The following is a 22,010-nucleotide window of genomic DNA, read 5'->3' as shown; positions in this document are numbered from 1 at the left end:
TTTCAACGCCTCTCTTGCCAATTTTCCTCTCTCCTTCCTCCCTCTCCCCCTCTTTTTCACCAGAGAGAGGAACCTCAGGCAGCATGGAGCTAGAATTTAACAACTCTGTATTGTTTTCCTTGTGTTTATTTGTTTATTAATTTATTTAATATTATAATTACCTTCTATTTATGGCAACTGATGCTGACCCTCCATTTATGGTGCTGATATAAAATCCTCTTAAAATAAAAATTTTTAAGTACTCAGGAGGAGTTTTTTTTTAATTAAAACACAGAAATTGCTGTAGAGGTGGGTGGACTGCATATCTGGGTAACCAGCCCCCAGGGCCCATGCTGGTCGGCTGGTCTGGATTCACACCTTGTCTAAACAGTGCTTTCCCTCTCTGCCCACAAACCCTTGCCCCTTTCTGCATCTTCCTTCCTCAATCACTCATCCCACTCACATCTCTCCTATCTCTGGCTCGCCAGTCTTCATGCCAGTCCTCCAGTCCACCACACTATGCTCCATCCTTCTCAACGACTCCCGAATACCTCACTCCTCCACACTTGAGAGAGGAGAGGGGACTTCCTTCCCCCTCATTCCATCTCAACCTGTCTCTGCCCTGGGATATTCCTCCATGTGTCCATTCTCCCTACGCCTGACATGGGAGCCCATGGTCCGTATTCATGTCTATCCATGACTTGAACCATTCATTCTACTGCATGTGCCTTCCATGGATGTCCAGGAGGGTCTAGCTTCTCAGACTCTCAACCCCCAGAGGATAGAGCTGGTCTCTATTACAGAGGGATCTCTATTCTATAGTCTTCTATAGACTTCTGCCTGGGAGAATACCAGCTAATGCCTGCCACCCTGGCATAATTATTAGCAGTGTCTTCCTTTTGCTCTCAAATTATCATGGTTTAGATAATAAATTCTACAGCCATCCTATGGAATACCACCTACCACAGAGCCACGCATTGAGTGGGCCGATATGCTTCTGATAATGAAGATGGGTATTCGTGTCTGTTATGTGATAGTCTGAACCCCCAAGAGGTGGCAAGACACAGAGGATGCCTGCCGTCCCAATTCTAATAAATCATAAGCAACAAGTCCCAATGCCCCTCCCTCATCTATTCATCTCTTCCTCAAACGGTCTCCACCTAAGATCCAAAGTGGAGATCAAGGCATGTATGCTGGGAAGTAGACCTTGCTGGCGGACAGATCCCCCCCCTAGTAGCAAAGTCTCTTGACCTTCTGCTCCAAGCCTCTGGAAGGTTTTATAGCTCCCCCTGGAGACTCGACAACCAGGCTGTGTGCCCTGCTACCTGGAAGCTGTAGAGAACCGCAATGTTGATTTCCACCAGCGCCTGGTCCTTCCACAGGGAGGACGTCTTCCTCATGTCCAAGTTCATCTTCTTGGCCACTTCCTGAAAAAGGAAGGAAACGCAGACTCACAGGCTAGGCCATCTCTGGAGAGACAGGGCTAGCTAACTTCTTCACTAATTAGTCAACTCATTGCCAGACTGACAAACTCACTCAAAAGACTTTTCTATTGAGAATCCACTGGTAGCAGAAAACCAGAGAGACTTGGGTGGCCCTTTTATTTTTAAGCTTACCTTCTAGTTGGGGAGAGAGACAGTTAATATTGTGATAAGTGCTAATTCCTAGGGAGAAAATAAGACAAGGAAAGGAAATAAAGAGGGATGGGGGGCCAGATTGAGCCAGGATAGTCAGGGAAGACCGACTGTGGAAGTGGCATATCAGGTGAGACCCAGATGATGAGAAGAAGCAAGATATCTGCAGGTCTGCGGAGGGAAGGTTCTAGGCAGAGAGAACAGCAGGTGCAAAGACCCTGAGGTGGGATCAGGCTTGCACCATCTGAGATATAGAAAGAAGACCAGTGTATTTGAGGGGCGGGGGGCAGTGAGCCAGGGGAGTTGGTGGGAGAGAGAGGCAGGACTGGATCATGCAGGATTTGGGATAAGCCTAGGAGTCAAGATTTCATTCCAAATATCATGGAGAGGGTCTTTGGAGGGTTTTAAGCAGAAGAGTGGGTCTGGAAGTGGCATCATCTGCTTTCTAGAAGGAAAAGCTCTCCCCGATCCTGTTCCACACCTAGAGTAGCCATACTTGGGATCCAGACCATGGGTGCTTTGAGCTCAGGGGGATACCTGCCTGCGTCTATCTGACAGATAAGGAAACTGAGGCTCAGCAAGGTCCATAGAGCCATTTGGCCTTGGAGCTGGAGCCCAGGCAGACGCATAACATCCAAGACCTGAGAGCAGCTCCCCAGCCAGCCAACTCTGTGGGCAAAACTACTGGAAACAAACCAACTCCTGACATGTTACAGTTCAAGCTGAACCAGGGGCTGATGTCAGGAGTGGGGAAGACCCAACAGCAAATTCCTTAATTAGAGCCGTGCTTTTCCTTCCTCTGTCAATTCTAGTCACTCGTGGGAGCCCAGGTCTCATTACGGGGCTAGGAGGCGACAATTTCTCAGGTTTGGGTAAACTGCTTCCCAGCCCAGCTGTCAACATTTATACAGAACAGTGGTTGGACCGGGAGGGCTGGCGCGGGAGCGCATCTCATTTAAGCTATTCGGGGAGGACTCCCTGCAATCGAAATGTAAGCAGAGATCACGAAAGCAGATCTCATATTAATTCATTCTTTGAGGCTTGGGTGTTAGGTTCTGCTGTGGTCTTTGGCAGTGACACATCCCACAGAAAGAAAGAAATTTCCTGCTCTACATAAATACATACAAAACTTGAGTTATTTTATGAGAAAGTGTGTATAGCCATCATGCTGCTCTTGTTACTTCTACACCATTACTTTGGTTACAAGAATGGAAAGCGGTTGCAGGAAAAAAAAAAAAAAGACTCTATGATTTAAAAAAAAAATCCCCAAATGTGACTTGAGCCACATCTACGGAAATGGCCTGAAATGTCTTTTCCTTTCCTGCCAGAAGTTTGCAGAGATCAGTGGCTACCCAGTAGAATCTTCTGGGGAGCTTTGAAAAATGCTGGAATCGAGGCTCTATCCCTGAGCAATTATATCCAAATCGTGGTGAGTGGGATGCAGGCATAATAAGGTTCCCTAGGTAAGTCCAGTGTGTGGCAAGGCTGAGGACCCCTGGCTTCCGTTTCCAAGCTAATACCCATGGGATTTTTAAAAAATTGAGACATCGTGTGCATATAACGTTGTCTGAGTTTAGGTATACAAATTTAAGGCCTTGGTTTGACACATTTATATACTGCAATATGATTACCACTGTTAGTTAACACCTCTATCATGTCACATAATTATTATTTCTTTTTCCGTGGTGGGAACAATTAAGATCTAGTCTCTTAGCAACTTTGAAGTTTATAATTCAGTATTGTTGACTATAATTACTCTTCTCTGCATTAGATTTCCAGAACTTATTTATCTTTTCGCTGCAAGTTTGCACCCTGAAACATCTCCTCCCTAACTCTCCCACCCACGAGCCCCTGGTAAACAGCATTCTACTCTCTTTTTATGAGTTTGGTTTTTTTACATTCCACATACAAGTGATATCACACACCATTTGTCTTTCTCTGTCTGACTTACCTCACTTAGCATAACGTCTTCAAGGTCTATCCATGTGAACACCCATGAATTTTATTTTATTATTATTATTTCTAAAGACTTATTTATTTGAGAGAGAGAGAAAGAGATCAGACATAAGCAGGGGGAGGGGCAGAGGGAGAAGGAGAAGCAGGCTCCCCATTGAACAGGGAGCCCGACACGGGGCTGAATCCCAGGACCCTGGGATCATGACCGGAGCCGAAGGTAGATGCTTAACCGACGGAGCCACCCAGACGCCCCACACCCATGGATTTTAACAACAGAAACCTAATGCTCGATTCTGAGTTCTAATCTTGCCTTATTTACTGTGTGACATAGGCCCAGTGCTTGACTTCTCTGTTTCTCATGCCTCCTTTTGAAACACAGCCCGCCACCCAGACAGTTGTTAGGAATCAGTTGCTGGCAGGACCACAGCTATCCTGATGCATCTGCCAGATTTGAGCTCCAGACTCCACCCTAGCAGCCTTTAGTAGATGAGGATGACTCAGCCAAGGAGGGAATCAGACCCTCCACTGAGAAATGCATATGTCGGCAAACGGCTGCCAACCCTCCTCCCTTGTTTTTCAGGAAAGAGGCAAGAAACCCTCCGAGTTCATGGGTCATTTTCAAACCATTCTAATAAGAGGCCGTGTAGCCGGGTGGTTAGGAACTTGGACCGTAAAGCCAGACTGAGCTCACATCCCCGCTCTGCCACTCGCTAGCTGGGTGACCTTGAGCTTGTCGCTTTAACCTCTGAAAGGCCTCAGCTTCCTCATCTGTGAAACGGGGACTGTCATACCCAGAGGCTGTGCTGGGGATGAAATGAGCACATCATCTATACACGGTGCTTGGCACAGTGCCTAGCCCATAGCATATGCTCTGTTCCCGCCGCGGATGCTCTGGGATGGCTGGGGCCTTCACCAGCGGTGCAGCCTCTGTTCTAACCTCTCCCAGTTTCCAAGACCCAAAGCTCGGCTGTGGGGAAGGACCGATGGGCCGGCCCCCTCTGCCTCCTGCCTGCCCATCACGACAGCCAGGGAGGGACCTTACCTCCAGGATGTTGTATCGAGAGTTGTCACAGTAGTCGCGGACGCCGATCTCCGTGCCCATGTACCAGCCGCTGAAGGGGCAGGCGCTGAACTCCAGGCCGCCAATCTCCAGCAGCATGTTGGACACAGCAGGGAGGCCGTACCACTTCAGGCCCAGATCCTTGAACCACTCAAACCTGCGGAGAGCGACACGGCCCAGCTCGCCACGGGGCAGGAGTCTCTCAGGCAGACTGGTGAGGGGGGCAGCCGGAGTCTGGGGGTGTGGAAAGGCCAGCAGCCTCCTGGGACTCGCTATGTCGGCACCTGACCCCTGGGCCCCGCTTCAGACCTGTGGGATTGCAGGCTCCACAGCCCGGGTCCGATGATATGCATTTTTAATGTGTCTCCCAGGTGATGTGGAGGAACACGCAAGCCTGGGAGCCGCTGCGCTGGGCTGCTATTGATCTCCCGAACCCACTCTGAAAGTTAATCCAGGAGGAACGGAGTCTTGCCAAATTTCTTCCTACCTCAGGGACTTTGCACGGCAGTTCCTTCCTCCTGGGAGCTTCTCTCTTCCTTCTGTGGTCTGTCCAGCTCTTACCCAACCTTTAGTTCTCAGCTAAAATGTTGCTTACTCTGGGAAGCCCTCCCTGATGCTCAGTTTAGGTTGGGTCAGGTGGCTTGATGACTCTGGGCACCATAAAATTTCTTTTGTAGCACTTTATTGGAATTAAACGGTTATTTGGGCAATAGTATGTGTAAGTTCTCCTTCTTGGGACCGAAAACACCACGGAGGCAGAGACCAACTCAGCTACGAAGGCTCGCACAATGGCGGGCCCAGAGCAGGAATCATAAACCATGTTGAAGGAACGCATTAATGAATGTAGGCCAGGTTTCACCAGGAAGACCGGGTGAGTTCCCAGATACTGGGTAGTGTCAGAGGCCTTAGGACACTTGTTCCCTCTCCAGGGCTAGGATGAGGGTGAAGTCAGTAAGGCTCTAGCCTTGGGTGCAAAATATAAGGGGGTTCCAACAAACCCAGTAATTAAGACCAGTACCAATTTTTATTTACGTTATATTCTAAATTAACTCCATGTTTTCCAAACAAAATCAATGAAAAAAAAAAAAAATCCACAGCAAACAAACCATCCAAACTTTAAAGAAAGACAGGTCCCACCTTGCAGGTGCATGACTCACCTTGCATGCTTCACCTGAATCTCAGCCCTGCACTGGATCCCGTCTTTATTTAAAATTTTCATGTAAAAAAGTTTTAAATTAAATTTTAATAAAATTTTTTGATATACAAATTAATTTTGATAAAAAGATTGCATTAAAATAATACTTGTCTGGATTGTTGAGCCCCCCCACCCCATTTTGCCGCCAAGGTCAGTGTCTCACTATGGATTTCCTTCACTCTCAAAGCGTGAATTCTGCTCGTGCTGCTGGCCCAGCCCTTGCAGTTCCTTCCTGGCTCCAAATTCCTTCTGGACTTGACCCACATCAGGTCACATAGTTTTAAACAGCTCTATTTAAAATGAGTGCCCATGACAAGACGGGAGGTGCTTCTGCCTTTCTGGAAAGCTGGACAAAGGCTGGAGAAAGGGCAGGTCCTGGCTGATTGCGTAGGAGTGGGGTGAGAAGGGAGATTATGGTTCCGAAGAGATGGTCATCCCCTGGCTGGCCAAGGAGGACTTACTGCTTGGAGTGGGGTGTCCACTGTGAGCAAGAAAGCAAGACCTCCTTTCAGCCTCTGTCTGGGCTGGAAGTAGAGCCAGGGGGTTTAGGGAGAGGCAGAGAGGGGCACTGGGTGAATCCCGCCCCCGCCACCCCCCCGCCAGTTCCTCTTACTTAGGGTGCCTGATGGGCACTTCCAATACCAGCTCTGGAGGGATCTGGAAGAGCTCAGGGTCATTGCCGTTAGCCTGGAGCAGGAGTGGTAGGACATCGAAGCGGCCCCTTGGGGGTTTCCAGCCCTGCTTCACGCAGATCTGCAACCAGAAGTGACCAGGTCACGCCACCACCACTGCTACCGTGCCCCAGACCCTCCAGACACTGGGGCAGTGGGAGAAGGTGCAGAGATCCCAGTGCAAGCTGGCCAGCAGCACCTTCCTCTGGAGGCTCTGGGCCACATTGTTCTTGTCCACTGGGAACTCCCGGAGGGCAAGCGCGGAATCTGACTGTTTTATCTATAACACCCTCGAGCACAGGGTCTGGCACGTCCTAGGTACTCGCTCTGGAACTGTGTGCATCGGGTACCCTGAGATAGAAAGAAAACCTGGGGTGCCTGAGTGGCTCAGTCGTTAAGTGTCTGCCTTCGGCTCAGGTCATGATCCCAGGGTCCTGGGATCCAGCCCCACATGGGGCTCCCTGCTCCGTGGGAAGCCTGCTTCTCCCTCTGCCACTCCTCCTGCTTGTGTTCCCTCTCTCTGTCAAATAAATAAAAATCTTAAAAAAAAAAAAAAAAAGAAAACCTACCACATTTGACGAGGGCGGAATTATTAGAATTTGTGCATAAATGCATCTGTTAGAGCAGCTGTTCAACTGAAATATAAAGCAAGCCAATAGGTAATTGAAAACTTTTTAGTAGCTACATTGAAATTTTTTTTAATTTTTATTTTTTTAAAGATTTTATTTATTTATTTGAGAGAGAGAGAAATAATTTAAATAATATGTTCATTTTCAATAATATATTTTGATTTCAATAATATTTGATTATCAGTTACTAATCATCATAATTATATTTATTACATTGATATAACTTATTAATATTATATTAAATCATCGATAGCAACATATTTAACATTAAAGTTAAATATGTAATATAGTTATCCAATAAAATGTCAAATATATAATATAGAACATATAATTAAATGTATTAATCATTAATGTCATAATGATAAATTATTAAATATATTATTAATATTACTATAAAAGATATTTAACATAAATGTTAATATATTTATTAACTCAATAGGTGTATTAATTTTTAATAAACATAATAGAGTAGTCTAACATTATCTACAGTATTATTTCAGTATGTAATCAAGATGAAAATTATTAACGAGGTACTTTCCACTCTCTGTTTTGTTCTCAGTCTTCGAGATCTGGTGTGTATATTTACACTTACGACACACCTCAGTTTGGATTTTTCCAGGGCTCACTAGCCACATGTGGCCGGGAGGCTGCCACACTGGTGGACAGCACAGAGCAAGAGGGTTTCAAAAGATACGGTTACGTGGTTATGTTTGGGGTGATTCTTTCTGTGGTGTCCATAGGAAGAGGAAGCACGAAATCAGGGGCTTAGGAGAACACGTGCTGTTCGCGAGGTTTCTGGAGACAGAAGGAGAGGAAGAGGCCAGGAGGACAAGGTCAGCCAACTATGCAGTTAGCGCTCAGCCAAGTGGAGCCGAGAGTCTGGCTGAGTCGAAATCAGCACAGGTGCAACTCCTGGTCGCCCTGGTTACAGCCCCTTCTCGATAATAACATTTTAATAAGAAAAGCCACATGCAAATGAAGTCAGCAGTAATGAGGGACTGGAGCAACGCTTGATCGTGCCAGCTCTGTCCTGAGGGGTGGTGTTTGAGGAAAGAACAGAGATGAACCTCAACTAGGGATGAGTGGGTGATAAATAAGAGGGGTGCCGGGCTGTGTGCCCGAGATCATTCTAGGCATGGGTCTGCCCGCGGCGTCTCCTACGGGCAAGGTGCTGTAAGCCACCGTTCATTCCCTACGCTACCTGTCTGCATCCCCACGGATGGGGAGATGGTGGTGTGTGCTTTCCTGGTGGCTTTTATGAACTGACTTGGGCTGCCAGAAACTGTGGTTGTCTTGGTACAATGAGGAGACAAGCCCATCCAAAGAGAGGCTGGATAGCTAGAACTGGGTAATCGGATGAAGGAATGATAGGAGTCTGCGGTATTACCCAACTCAGAGCAGGCATACTTGTCAGCTTCTCTCCTGCTGGTGGGAGGCAGGAGATTTGGACTGCACTTCCAGCTTTCTCTGTGCTCATTTGGTGGCCTTGGATAACTCACTGGGCTCTGGTGAGACTCAGTCTACTCATCTGTGAAGTGGGACACCAGTTCCTATCATGAGAGCTGGGGGAGGTAATGGCTGCAGATGACCAAATGGCCAGCTGGAACGGAACCAGCTGGACTGGGGGCAGCCAAAAGGAACAGGAGGTCCGGAGAAGAGTCCATGGTACCCCTTCTGGCTGCTTTCCCTATGACGATAACATTAAAGTAAGAAATGGCTGTGGATAAAGCCAGTTTGGGGGACTGAGAGCCCAGGCGAGGGCCAGGGGGGCACACACCTCTGTGAATTCCACATTGGCTGGGTCCCCGAGGATGGTGCCGTCAGGCTGCTTGTAGCCGGCGTAGCGGATGAGCTGAGAGTTCCAGACTCGGAAATCGTGCTTGCCGTCAGTCCTCTGTGGAAATATGGTGATGGCTGACCTGTGGCGGAGAGAGGGGGATGTGCGGTGTCAGGGCGGGGCTTGCACCTCACGGACCTATTGGAAAGGGCGTCACCCAGGCCACCCAGTGCGTGAGGCTCAGGGTGGATGACCTCTGTGCCAAGGTCCTCAAGGGACCACGGGCCGCTGTTGGAAGGGAGGGACCATGACCTGTCCCCACACTGGAGCACTGGTCTGAGGAAGGGTGGATGATGGGAGGCCCCACGCCAGCCCACTGAAGAACAGAGATTGCTGCTCTAACTGGAAACTCTTAAACCCTCTTGACTTGGGCCAGTTTCCTAGGGGTTCTTTGGCAGCAGGTGACCTCCAGGGAGACAACATGGGATCCTCCTTCCCTCTAAGAGCCCACCACTGATTCCCAGTTCCAGTCTTGCTCTTACTGCCATCCTTAACTTCTCGCCCCACCTGCGCCCACTCCCAGTACCATACAGAAGTCTACGCACTTACAGCTAAGAAGAAATCTTAGTGCTTCCTTTGTACTCACATTTGTTCACTTTAAACTAAAACTGGAGATTGCCACTGGCCTCGCCTACCTAAACAGGCAACTAGAGAGCGTATACCGTTATTACATTGCAGGAAGTTTCTGTGGTTTGCTGAAGGCACCTAGCTGGGGGCCCAGCTCCCTCTGCTAACAGGGAGATCAGCAGCGTTAGAGAGATGTTAAGGATGTCTTCTCACCAAACTGAGACTTTCTCTTTAGCATCATCAGAAGGTTGAAAACAATGGAAAGGAGAATGACTTCTTCAAAACGTGGTTCAACGTGATCTCATACCAGGAGCTCTGGCCACCCCGCTCATCAGTGCCATCCCTGGGCTCAATCCCAGGCTATGGGAGCCACCACCCCGGCTTGTGTCCGCATGAGGATCACATGGCAGGTCCAGCCCATTGCTTGCAGATCTTCCCCTCTACACATTCTTCCCCTGGAACTTGGCCCTGCTGCCCATGTTGGCAGGAATCCCTCTCTGCTGTCATGTACCCAAATTCAAGGCCCAACTCAGATTCACTTCCTCCACAAAGCGTCCCCTGTCTCATCTGTTCCCAGGGCCACCTTCTTTCTGAGCACCTGAGGGTCTCACCGGGTGCGCAAGACTGTATCATATTTAATACTGCAGGGCTGGTGCACTGCACGGGGCAGGGGGAGCCCAGAATGAGGGCTGCAGGGAGGAGCCACAGAGAGCCAACAGCTTGTCCACAAGCTCATGGCAAAGGCGCCATATTGGAGATGAGCACAGAATGGGTCGAACTGGCAGCACTGTCTTCAGCAGTAAAACACACGGCCGTTTCTTTGGTTGAGCACCGGATAAAGGGTGTGTGCGTAACATATATATTTAAAAAGCATGTTTAGAAACAGCAGACTCACACACAGTGGGTGGAATGCTTATTCTATGTGCGGGAACCGAGACCAACAGAAGAAAACAGAACACATCTAAGTCTCCTAAACATAATTTCACTGAATGGCAGATTGAATGCCTTACATCTCTCTCCCTCCCTTCTTCTCCCATGCCTGCCTTCCTCTGTTATGTTTAGATTATTTCTATGTACGGTATACATTCTCTGATGGCCTTCTTATCATGTCCAGATGTGTGATGGTAAAAAACAAAAAAGAATCAGCTGAATAGTTTCTTTAGGAGAAGATCTCAAGAACCGCCCCCCCCACCCCGCCCCACTGATAACTGAAAAAAGGGGAGGTGCATTGCCCGGCTTTTGGTGACTCCCCCCTCCCCCATTATTGCCTTGTAATAGCACCATTTAGAAACTACCAGAACAGCCCATAAGCTCCTGGAGGGCTGAGACCTTGACTGGGCCTTCCTTTGACGCTCAGGATATAGAGGACGGTTCCTTGATGTTCTCCTAGGGGTGAGGACTTTTAGGAAAAAATGGAAAGACCAATTCCCCAAGCAGGCTCTGGGCTTATATTACAGGCCTCTTCCCTACTGGTGGGCTCAGCTGGAACAGTGTTTCCTTCTCAAGGAAGGGACACAGCCAAGAAAACCCACACTTAATGCAAGCAAGCCACTATGGGGATGAGCTCAGTGCAGCCTGGGGTCTGTGGGAATGAATCTCCCTACATTGGCGCGCACGGCCCCACCGTGGGGCTGGTCCTCAGCAGCTGGGACCAGATGCCGGGGCAGAACCAATGGATGGCAGAGGATTGACAAGTAGACCTGCCTGGCTGCAGGGCCCCAGCTGTTTCCTTCCAGGGGCAACTTGCTAGCATGGAAGCCACCAGCCCACACCGGTGCCTCCCTGCCTTGGCCTCCTCCCCGGGGCTTTGTTCTTTGTTCGGGGCAAGAGGAATCCAAGGTGTGACTTGGCTTGGTGGAACCTGAAGGAGCCGTGCCCACAGTGGCAGGAAGAGACATTGTCTTTGAAGCCCAGGAAAATTCTAAGGCAGCTCCAGGCCACACAATAGCAGCTGGTACAAGCAGGTCACCATCGGCACTGGGATTTTCCGAGTCCTGGGAATGGGACACACCCCTTCCTGCCCCCTCCACGGGCTGATACTGAACTGTGGGTTGAACGTGATTTTGGCCGCTGTTGCTTTGCAAACCACGCAAGAGTCTGTTTCTCCCAGAAGAGACGGGACATGGCAGGTAGAAAAAAGCAACCAGGCCTCCTCTCCCCGAGAGGAAAGGGGGAGCATTTCCTCTGCAGGTGACCCAACTCCAGACCTTAAGGATCAATGCTCTGGGGACATTCGACTCCCCTCCCGCAAGCTGGCAGGCTCACCTGAGGTTCCCTTTGTTGGTGGCATACTTGATGTGGTTGCAGATGTAGTTGAACATCCCGTGAGCCGTGGTGCAGTCGCGGGCATCGAACACCTGCCAGGGGTACCTGGTGAGAACGGAGCCTTCTCCTCCCCTCCTCGGCTCCCCCAGTGTGGCCTGCCCAGGCGGGGAGAACCCGGAGCCCACTCCACCTGCTGCCCCACTTGGGGAGAGAGCCCTCCACTAATGAGACCTAGGCTGGGTTTTATAGTGTTTTTTTTTTTTTTTTCTATCCTCATAACCACAGTTATCAAACCAGGAAAAATCCCCTGAAAGCAGGCATGGTGTGTAGGTGCATGTGGTTAGAGGATGATGAGTAAAGGAGAGACTTTAGTGGGCTGGATGGATTTCCTGCTACGTTACTAGGGATCAGGGATTTAAAAACAAAACAAATAACAATCAAACAAAACCCCCTTGAACTTGATAACTAATCTATTTCCAACTTCAAACTACTCCCCAGGGGACAGAGAATCGAATGCTTTCAGGGAGTAGGCAGATAGTATAAATAAGCAAAGAGAGTAAGTGGAAGACAAAAGGGAGTGGTGGGGTCTGTGGTAAACTGGAGAGCATAAACCTTACCAAGAGACATGCAAGTTCCTTTTTAAACAGCACTGTGTTGGCTCAATGAGACATGACTGTAAGGCAGATTCAGTCATGATCTGAGAATCTGGGACCCCATGACCACTATCTGATATCTCACCATGCCTTCCAGATGCCCTTGGAAAGAGCTGACCCTTTGTAAGGCTCATCCCTCCCCACCCACCAAAGAGCCTTACCGCCTACCTGCAGCTTGGACCACTGGATCCTGCCAACGCAGCGGGATGCATTCCGCCAGGCGTGCTTCGCCCCATAGATGAGCTCCGTGTCTTTGAGCTGGTAGGTGCCGTTGGTTTCAATCTCTTTGTTCACCTCTTCCAGCCTCTCTGTGTGGGCTTTGGAGCCAAATCTGAGTGAGGAAGGACAGGACATGGGATTGTCACCTTCTCTCCTGAATTAGAGGTCGGTGGAAGGAGCAAGCCATTCCAGGAGGGCAGAAGCCACAGCAAGTCTGAGTTGGTATGTGGCCACAATAGTTCAAGCATAAGCAGATGGCAAACTCAAATGCCCACAAAGGTCCAGTAGTGATGAACTGGCTGGGTGGGGACTGTGGCCAGCCAGTGAGCTTGTGCCCGGTTCAAAGGGGGGCAGCTAACACTCTGCTCCTGCCAGTTGTCCTGTAGGAATGGGGCCCAGGGCTGCCAGGTCTCCTTTCAAGAGAAACTGGAAATCTGATTTTTATTTTAATGTTATTTATCTATTTATTTATTTTTAAAGATTTTATTTTTAAGTAATCTCTACAGCTAATGTGGGGCTTGAACTCACAACCCCGAGATCAAGAGTCATGTGCTTCACCAGCTGAGCCAGCCAGGTGGTCCTGGAAATCAGTTTTTTTTTTCTTTTTAAAGATTTTACTTATTTATTTGAGAGAGAGAGAGAGAGCGAGCACAAGCAGGGGGAGCAGCAGAGGGAGAGGGAGAAGCAGGCTTCCCGCTGAGCAGGGAGCCTGATGCGGGGCTCAATCCCAGGACCCTGGGATCATGACCCGAGCCGAAAGCAGACGCTCAACCGACGGAGCCACCCAGGCGCCCCTGGAAATCTGATTTTTAAAGACAACTCTTCCTGGGGTTTTCTGCAGCTATATAATATTCCATGACTTGGAAAATACCACCGCTTACTTACACATTCTCCTGTTGAGGGAGCTGAGGTGGTTTCAGTTGGCTCTTTGATTTTAATTTTTTTTCCTATTATAACAATGTCTCAGTGAACATTTTTTTGTATGTCTTCCGGTGAACAATTGTGAGAGTTTCTTTAGGGTAGTATGCCTAGACATGGAATTGCTTGCGATGTTTCAAATTTAAGCAACACTTTGTAGGCCAAACAGAGACATTTCTGGGGGCGGGCCACCAGTTCTCAACCTGTGTGTATGGAGGGCAGAGCCCTCATGCTTAGGTCTTGGTTCAACTGTCGTAGAGTTGGAGCTGACGTCTTTGTCCCAGTACTCGGTAATTCACCCTGGGTCCCCAGAGTCAACACACACTTGCCTTTTAATTGACGAGTAGTACTGATCAATGAACTCTTTGGCGAGAGGGAAGAGCTGTTCTTTTGTGCGGACATCTTCAGGCCTTCTTATTTGCTGAGAAGGGAGCATAATGGAGCCCATACAGATGTACTCGGTGCATCCCGTTTCCTGGAGGGAAAAGAGAGAGTTGGATGATCACTTGGTTTTAGCACAAGTGGGGCTGTGGACCTGGATCTGACATTCGTCGTGGAGTTTACCTGGCCTTTAATTCCCAAATAGGATTTCTCAAGTACCAGCTTCAAATCATTGGATGATTTGACCATCATAGGATGGTGGTCATCGATCAAGGTGAGGATTGACAGGCAGTGTTTTCAGGTTCTGAAAGTGTTTGCTCTACTCAACTAGGGAAGAGGGCCTTTCTGACTGGCATTCCCTGGGAATCAGACTCATTGGTACTGAATCCCCAAATATTTTTTTTTGATCCCATGTTGATCTAGAAGGAACTTGTAGGTGGTTGTAGTAGCTCATTCGAACACATCTCTGGGACATTAACTGCAAAAACATAGCCCCAATTCTTCTCTGCCCTATATTCACACCCTTTGCAATGTGACAGCTGACCCCTCAGATGACTGCAGATGCTTGAGATCACTGAGACTAGTAGAACCACTGAGCCAATCTGTGGACTTTTGAAAAATAATAAGTGGTTGTTTTTTTTAAGCCACTGAGTTTCAGGGATGTTTGTTACACAGCAATAGCTAACCGATACAATGTTCTTCCAAGAGGCTCATTTTCAACAAAAATGTAAAGCAACATGTTGATTGGCTGGCTGTTAAAAATATGACATAAAAGTTTAGCTGAAATACAGTGAAAGCAAGGAAGGGCTTGGTCAATACTTCAACAGTGCTCAGGTTGTGAGAGAGAAAATGTGTTCAGAACCAGCAACTCCTCCGCTTTTGGGTTCTTTTGGGTTCAAGGTACACAAATAAAAAGTATTTCCTTGAGTAAATAAGTAGCCACCAGCAGTTCTCAAGTGGGAGTGGATTTCCCACTTTTGGGTTCTTTTAGGTTCAAGGTACACAAATAAAAAGTATTTCCACGAGTGAATAAAGAGCCACCAGCAGTTCTCAAATGGGAGTGGATTTCCCACCCAGGGGACACTGAGTGATATCTGGAGACATTTTTGGTTGTCACAATTTCAGGGGGGTGACGGATATCTCGTGGGTATAGGCCAGGAGTGATGCTAAACACCACACAGTGCACAGGGCAGTCCCCACAACAAAGACTTAGCCAACACCAAACATGGTTAGTGTGAGGTTGGTCTACATCCTGCTGGGATACTCACCAGGGTGCTCTTAAGGTGAAGGGTGTCAGTGAGGACCACGTCGGTCTCCCAGTTCTTGACCTTGAGGAAGCGGGGGCACTTGGAGGGGCTGCCATTCTTTGTGGGAGACTGTTTTCCCGAGGCAGGGGGCTGGAGGAGAGAAGGAAGGATGGGACATTAGACAGGGTCCTGAGGACACTGGAAAACTGTCTCCACTGGGATGGGGAGAAAAGTCGCTTTTCCTAGAAATCTGCCAGAGTCACCAAGTATCTGCACAGAGTGAAGGACTCATTCTCCCAGGGTAACACATGCTAACCAGGGAACCTGGTGCCTCTGCCTATGCTGAAGGAGACACTGTGGAAAAGCCTTTTGGGTTCTGTTCTGCAGGGAGGGCCCTCTCAAAGGTGGCCTCTCTGGTGTCTAGCACAGGTCCTAGCATATAGCAGGGACTCACTGAATGTTTGTTGAATGAGTAAATAACCAAGGGACGCTGTCAGCCTCTCTGAATGGTACCAGCTTTCAGGCCTGTGGATGTCTGAGCTTTCCTGTTACAGTCCAAACTCACTACTTCTGGTGAGTACTGGGAAAACAGGAAAGATCCATTTAGAAAGTTCTGAAGCATAGAATGTTTCCCCCAAATGTCAGGTTTCTGCCTCTCAAAAATGCCAAGTGTATCCCTGCCTCAGGGCCTTTGCACTGACTGGTCCCTCTGCGTTGAACACCTTCAGTCCCCCATTTGTCTTCACTTCCATACACTAAATGCCCAGTTGGTGGTGGGGGATAAGTCCTGGGCTCACCAACATTGGCCCATCCATTTTAGACCTCATTAATAAGGATTACATTCTGTCATGGGTGTTTCTGAATAATTGTCTACCTGCCTATGCATCAGACAAGCATGGGTGTCAGTCAGCAACTGGAAGGGAGAGGCAGTGGGCACATTCTGCCGCATCTGCTGAGTGAGAGAGGGAAGACAAGCCAGTGTGGAGTGACACTCATGCCAAAGAACGGAGCACTGGATAGTGGCCTTGCGGCAGGGCATTCACACGCTCAACTGGTATTTATTGAGTACCTACTGTGTGCTAGACACTTTAGACACTGGGGACACTGTAGTAAACAAGACAGAGAGTGCCATGGCCCTTCTGGGACACTGCTGGGAGAGAAGTGGAGATAAATCATAAGTAAACCCATACATGAACCACTAGAATATCAGTTGGTGATAAGGATATATGATAATGAGGGGAAAAAGGAAAGTGCAAAGGCCCTGAGGTAGGGATAAGCTTGTTAAGTTCAAAGGACCAGCAAGGAGGCCAGTGCAGTTGGAGTGGAAGAGTGTGGTTAGTGTAAGGAGATGAAGTCAGACAGGAGGAAGAGTCCTCATCTCATTGGCTTGGAGGAACTCAGGCGGGTGAGGAAGCTGTGAATTACAATGAAATGGGCTGAGTCCAGGAAAGAAATCATAGAGTATGCTGAAGGGCTAATATTGAAAACCGGCATTAAAGAAGCACTTATTATATGCGAAGCAAAATCTTATCATGCCCATTTTACAGATGAGGAAACTGAGGCACAGAGAGGTTAACTAAGTTGTCCAAGGTCACAGAGTTAGTACACTGGAGCCAGGAGTCAAACCCTGGCAGTCTGCCCTTCAAACCATGTCCTTAACTACTGGACTCTCCTGCCTCTTGGCCATTATGCATAATTCATTCATTCATTCATTCATTCATTCAACATGTGTTTATTGAGTATCTCCTATGTTCCAAGCAAGGTTGCAAGGGCCAGGGCTACAGTGACAAACTAGATAGATGTGATTTCTGCCCTCATGGAGTTCACAGTGCATGGTGGGAGTGGGGGGAGGGATGACAGGTGTATGATCATTATAATCAAGTGCAATGGGTGCTATAACATGGGATGCTGGCAGTGTATAAGGAACTGTAGAAGCACATAGAAGAGACACCTAACCCAGAGCATTTGACTTCTAATCGAGACCTGAAGGACAAGTAGGTGTTAATCAGGCAAAGAGAGAAGAGCAAGGTCTTGCAGGCAGAAAGACCAGCTTATGCAAAGGTCCTGAGGTGAGAGGCATATCATAGCCTCCAGAACCATGCAAGTGACAGCAGAGAACAAATGGAAGGTGCCATGACTCATGATCTTCCACACCTCCCTGCTGTGGCCAGATCCAGTCATCCCCAGTGGTTCCCATCTCAGTGCTGGGCATCACCATCCATCTGCCTGGGCAAGCCACGGGGGGGTGGGTGGGGAGCTATCCTGGACATCGTTCTCTTTATCCCCCTGCGCCTGATCTGTCCCCAAGTCCTACCATTTTAGCTTCTAAAGAGCTCTAGAATCCACCCCCTCCTCACTCTCCCCATTTAACTGACGAGCACGCCGGCCAGACCAGCATCATCTTTCACTTGGATGAATGCAATCACCCCCTAAATCTTAGCCATCACTTACTGCTACTGGTGTTATAGTCCACACCAGTAGGTTTCAGTACTGTAATCTATAGAGTCATCTATGGTACACCTGCTAGTCCTATCAGGACCGCCATTGCCATAAGTATTACTACAGTCCGTCCACACCAGGAGCAGAAGGATGTAGAAGAATTCTTCCCTTCTTTCCCATTTGTACTTTCTGCCTGCTAAGCTCCAAGTTATTTTCCTTCTGTCCACTTATGAAGCCACATCCCAGACAGCTCCATTTCCTTTGAAGGCCTGGCCAGACAGCCCCAACGTTTCTTTAAGATCTGTCTTCACCACGGTCTCTTCCGGCAGACATGCAGCTGATGGATGTCACATCTTTGGGCAAGACTTGGTAGCGACAAATTCCTCTGACCATGCCAACAGCCTGCAGCCATGAGAACCAAAAAATCTGACCTTGCCCAGGTGGGAGGCACCCCAGCGATCCTCCCTAAAGACTGAGCATCACTCAGCCAGTTTGCAAACTCTCTTGATCATCCACATGGACGCCCTAGAGGCTGGGGAGCTGCTGGAATCCCAGACGGGGGGTAACAGACACAGTGGGGAGCACCGTGAGGCAGGAGTAGGAGGTGTGGGGTGTGGCTGGTGGGTGGGCAACCAGCAGCCTTCGTTGGCAGGGTGTGGTGGGAGTGAGGTAACAAGCATAATGAAAGAGGCCATCTTTTGAGGTTCCAGATGTGTGATGGGTGGTCATTACGAGCCAAGAAATTGGGGGCCTGGGCGTGAGCCGTGCCTCTCCACCCTGGGCTGCGTTGAACTGCATACTTGAAACCAGGCATTAGGAGGCCCCTGGCAGGGCTGTTGTACTTGGGGCTTTGATGTTTTAATTAGCCAGCAGTAATATTAGATGACTCAGGAGGGGACAAATGGGGAGATTAATATAGCAGTCAGGGGCCCTGCATGGGGGATGCAAATGACTTTTCTGAGTGGGGACGGAAATGTTCTCGCTAAAAATGCAGATTAGGGGCACTTGTGACTTATTAAGCTGGGGACAGGGCACAAGTGGGCTTTGGGCAGCGTTTACACGCATCCTTTTCTGGATTTGTGTCTGGAGTGGTCAGTGGAAGCTTTTCAGGTGGCGGGAGACACTGGCTAGATCTCGGTGGGCTCTGTGGGAGCGCTGCCTGGGATTGCTCCTGAATGGGGACAGGAGGCTCTGAACTTGTGGGCATTTCAAAGGCCCTGTCAACACCTCTTTGCTTCTGGAGCTGGCAGGGGTCCTGAAGAAATGGAAGGCAATGGTCTTGCAGCCAGAGAGGAGATAGTGAGGCAAGGCCCTATCAGCCCAGAGCCCTGAGCCCGGAATTCAGCTTTGTAGGTACCCTGACACCCTGTTTCCTTCTGCCCTCTCCACCCCTCCCTCCTCTCTCTCCTTCAACAAATACCTATTGAGCACCTACTGTGTGCCAGGGACTCGTGTTCTTGGCCCTACAGTGGTTCCCACTCTCATTCCACAACTGCGGGAAGCCTCGTACACCTGCATGCAGGGATCTGCAAACTGCAGCCCGTGGGCCAAACCTGGTCCACTGCCTGTTTTTATACAGCCCACAAGTTAAGAATGATTTTTCCATTCTTAACCCGTTGAATAAAAATATCAAAAGAAGAGTAATGTTTCATGACACATACAAGTTATAGGAAGTTCAAATTTCAGTGTCCATAAATAAAGCTTTATTGGCACACGGCCACACTCATTTGTTCTTTTTTTTTTTTTAAAAGATTTTATTTATTTATTTGAGAGAGAGAGAGTGAGAGACAGAGAGATCATGAGCAGGGAGGAGGGGTAGATGGAGAAGCAGACTCCCCGCCGAGCAGGGAGCCCGATGCGGGACTCGATCCCGGGACCCTGGGATCATGACCTGAGCCGAAGGCAGACGCTTAACTGACTGAGCTACTGAGGCGCCCACGCTTTATTCTTCTTCAAGGCGCTTTTCACTGCCTGCAATTTGCGAGTGTGTATGTATCTGCATGTATATATATCTACGTCTCTGTGTCTTATAGATCCGTGTATATATATATGCAATGTCTATAGATGTTTAGATACAGATGTGTCCAGCCCCTAGACGAGTGTCCAGCATATAGTACATACCCAACAAATACCTGAGGTTTGCCACGGACTGAACTGTGTCCCTCCTGAATTCATACGTTAAAGCCCTAACTTACTGGAGACAGGACCTCAGGAAGTAATTAACATTAAAAGAGGCCATAAGAGGGGCGCCTGGGGGCGCCTGGGTGGCTCAGTTGGTTAAGCGACTGCCTTCGGCTCAGGTCATGATCCTGGAGTCCCTGGATCGAGTCCCGCGTCGGGCTCCCTGCTCGGCAGGGGGTCTGCTTCTCTCCCTCTGACCCTCCCGACCCTCCCCCCTCTCATGCTCTCTCTCTCTCAGTCTCTCTCTCTCAAATAAATAAATAAAATCTTTAAAAAAAAAAAGAGGGGCTCTTTTTTTGGGGAGAGAGGAATCTCCCTCTGCTCCTCCCCTGCTCCTTGTGCTCTCTCTCTCTCTCATTCTCTCTCTTAAACAAACAAATAAAATCTTTAAAAAAAAAAAAGAGGCCATAAGAGTAGGACCTAATCTAATAGGATTGGTGGCCTTATAAGAAGAAGCAGAGAGGGGTGCCTGGGTGGCTCAGTTGGTTAAGCGACTGCCTTCGGCTCAGGTCATGATCCTGGAGTCCCGGGATTGAGTCCCGCATCGGGCTCCCTGCTCAGCAGGGGGTCTGCTTCTCCCTCTGCCCCTCCCCCCTCTCATGTGCTCTCTCTCTCTCATTCTCTCTGTCTCAAATAAATAAATAAAATCTTTAAAAAAAAAAAAAAAAAAAGAAGAAGCAGAGAAACCTCTGTCTTTCTTTTTCTCCCTCCACGCATACACAGAAAGGCAGAGTAAGCACACAGTGAAGGTGGCCGTCTCCAAGCCAGGAAGGGAGCCCTCGCCCGACGACTGTGCTGGTGCCCTGACCTTGGTCTGCTAGCCTCCAGAACTATGAGAAGAAACTTTCTACGTCTAAGCCACCCAGCCTGTGGTATTTTGTGATGGCAACCCAAGCCGACGAACACGGTCTAAATGCATTTCAAAATCGTAGAGTCCCTCGGATGCTAAGCCAAAGGCTTTTGTCTTGATTTAGTAGAGAACGGGGGACCCTTGAAGCTGCCTGCTGGACGGGGGAGCTTCTCAAAGCTAAGGTTTAGAACACATGACTGCAGGGGTTGCGGGAGGGAGAGGGTGAGGGCAGAGAGCCCCAGGCGGGGGGTGGGGGGGTTGTTTCCACGGTGCAGGTGGGAAGCTGGGAGGGTGGATCACAGCTGCGGCGGAGAGTGCGGTGCCAGAAGCAGAACAGACAGCCCGGGGGTGGGAGAGGGTGGGAGGGCAAGGGACAAAGTCAACACTGATTCGGAGGCTTCCTCGTGAGTGGGAGGACGGCGAGCCTTCTAGCAGAAGTTGGGGAGTAAGGGGCGGAAGTGACGGGAAGGTGGAGGGAGGGGGGCTTTTAAGGTAGGAAGATAGACACAAGACGTCAGAATCTGGAAGATCTAGAAACAGAAGCGAAGCACCTTGCCCTTCCCCAATTCCCCCAATTATGGGCTGTCACAGTCAGGAGCCTCACCGTAGAATGGGGACAAGAGCTTGACAGCAGGGAGGGAGGCCCCTTGGGAGACACATTTTACAAACTGTTATGGGTCGAACCGTGTCCCTCCCAGATTCATATGCTGGTGTCCTAACCGCCAGCACCTCAGAATATGGCCTTATTTGGAGTCTTCAGTGAGGCATTTAAGTTAAAATGAGGTCTTTTGAGTGGGATGACTGGTGCCCTTATAAAAAGGGGAAATTTCGAGACAGATACACAGCGAGAAGGCCGTGTGAACACAAGGACGCCATCCACAAGCCAAGGAGAGAGCCCTGGGGAGGATTCTCCCTCACGGCCCTCAGAAGGAACCAACCTGCCAACACCTTGATTTCAGGAGATCTCCAGCCTCCAGAACGTTTCTGTTGTTTAAACCACACGGTCTGTAATGCCTTGTTACAACAGCCCGAGGAAATAATCCGGGAGCTAAAGCCCAATCCTGTACGAAGCAAGCAGCTTCTGACTCTTTGACTATTGGCGCCAGGAACAGCTTCTCCCTTCTAGGCCTGCAGCAACCTGCCCCGCTTGGCTTGTCCTAAAATGAGGGCAGCATCCTGGGGCTGAGCTGGGCACCACGCCAGCCACCCCAGGGGCCGGATCCACACACCACGCCCTCCACCACGGCCTCAAGCAGCACTGCCCCACCCTGCGGGCAGCAAGCGTAACCCGGTTGTGAGCTGTGGCAGGTCAGGGTCCCGGACTGCAGA

General features: G+C 49.2%; 1 protein-coding gene across 2 annotated transcripts in view; it reads right to left on the bottom strand.

Annotated features, from left to right (window-relative positions):
* Positions 1–22,010, bottom strand: part of NOS1 (nitric oxide synthase 1) — a 104,263-nt gene that overhangs the window by 34,344 nt on the left and 47,909 nt on the right. For both annotated transcript variants that reach the window (XM_032431485.1, XM_032431483.1), the window contains exons 4-11: positions 15,233–15,361; positions 13,913–14,058; positions 12,615–12,777; positions 11,794–11,885; positions 8,902–9,043; positions 6,438–6,577; positions 4,612–4,786; positions 1,305–1,406 (exon numbers count right to left, since the gene is read on the bottom strand). In XM_032431485.1, coding sequence (XP_032287376.1) covers positions 1,305–1,406; positions 4,612–4,786; positions 6,438–6,577; positions 8,902–9,043; positions 11,794–11,885; positions 12,615–12,777; positions 13,913–14,058; positions 15,233–15,361 — 1,089 coding nt within the window. The remainder of the gene's footprint in view (positions 1–1,304; positions 1,407–4,611; positions 4,787–6,437; positions 6,578–8,901; positions 9,044–11,793; positions 11,886–12,614; positions 12,778–13,912; positions 14,059–15,232; positions 15,362–22,010) is intronic.

Source organism: Phoca vitulina, unplaced genomic scaffold (genome assembly GCF_004348235.1).
Source record: "Phoca vitulina isolate PV1807 unplaced genomic scaffold, GSC_HSeal_1.0 scaffold46, whole genome shotgun sequence".
NCBI classification, from domain to species: Eukaryota; Metazoa; Chordata; class Mammalia; order Carnivora; family Phocidae; genus Phoca; species Phoca vitulina.
The sequence above is the reverse complement of the archived record's forward strand: the minus strand, read 5'-3'. Positions and strand labels throughout refer to the sequence as shown.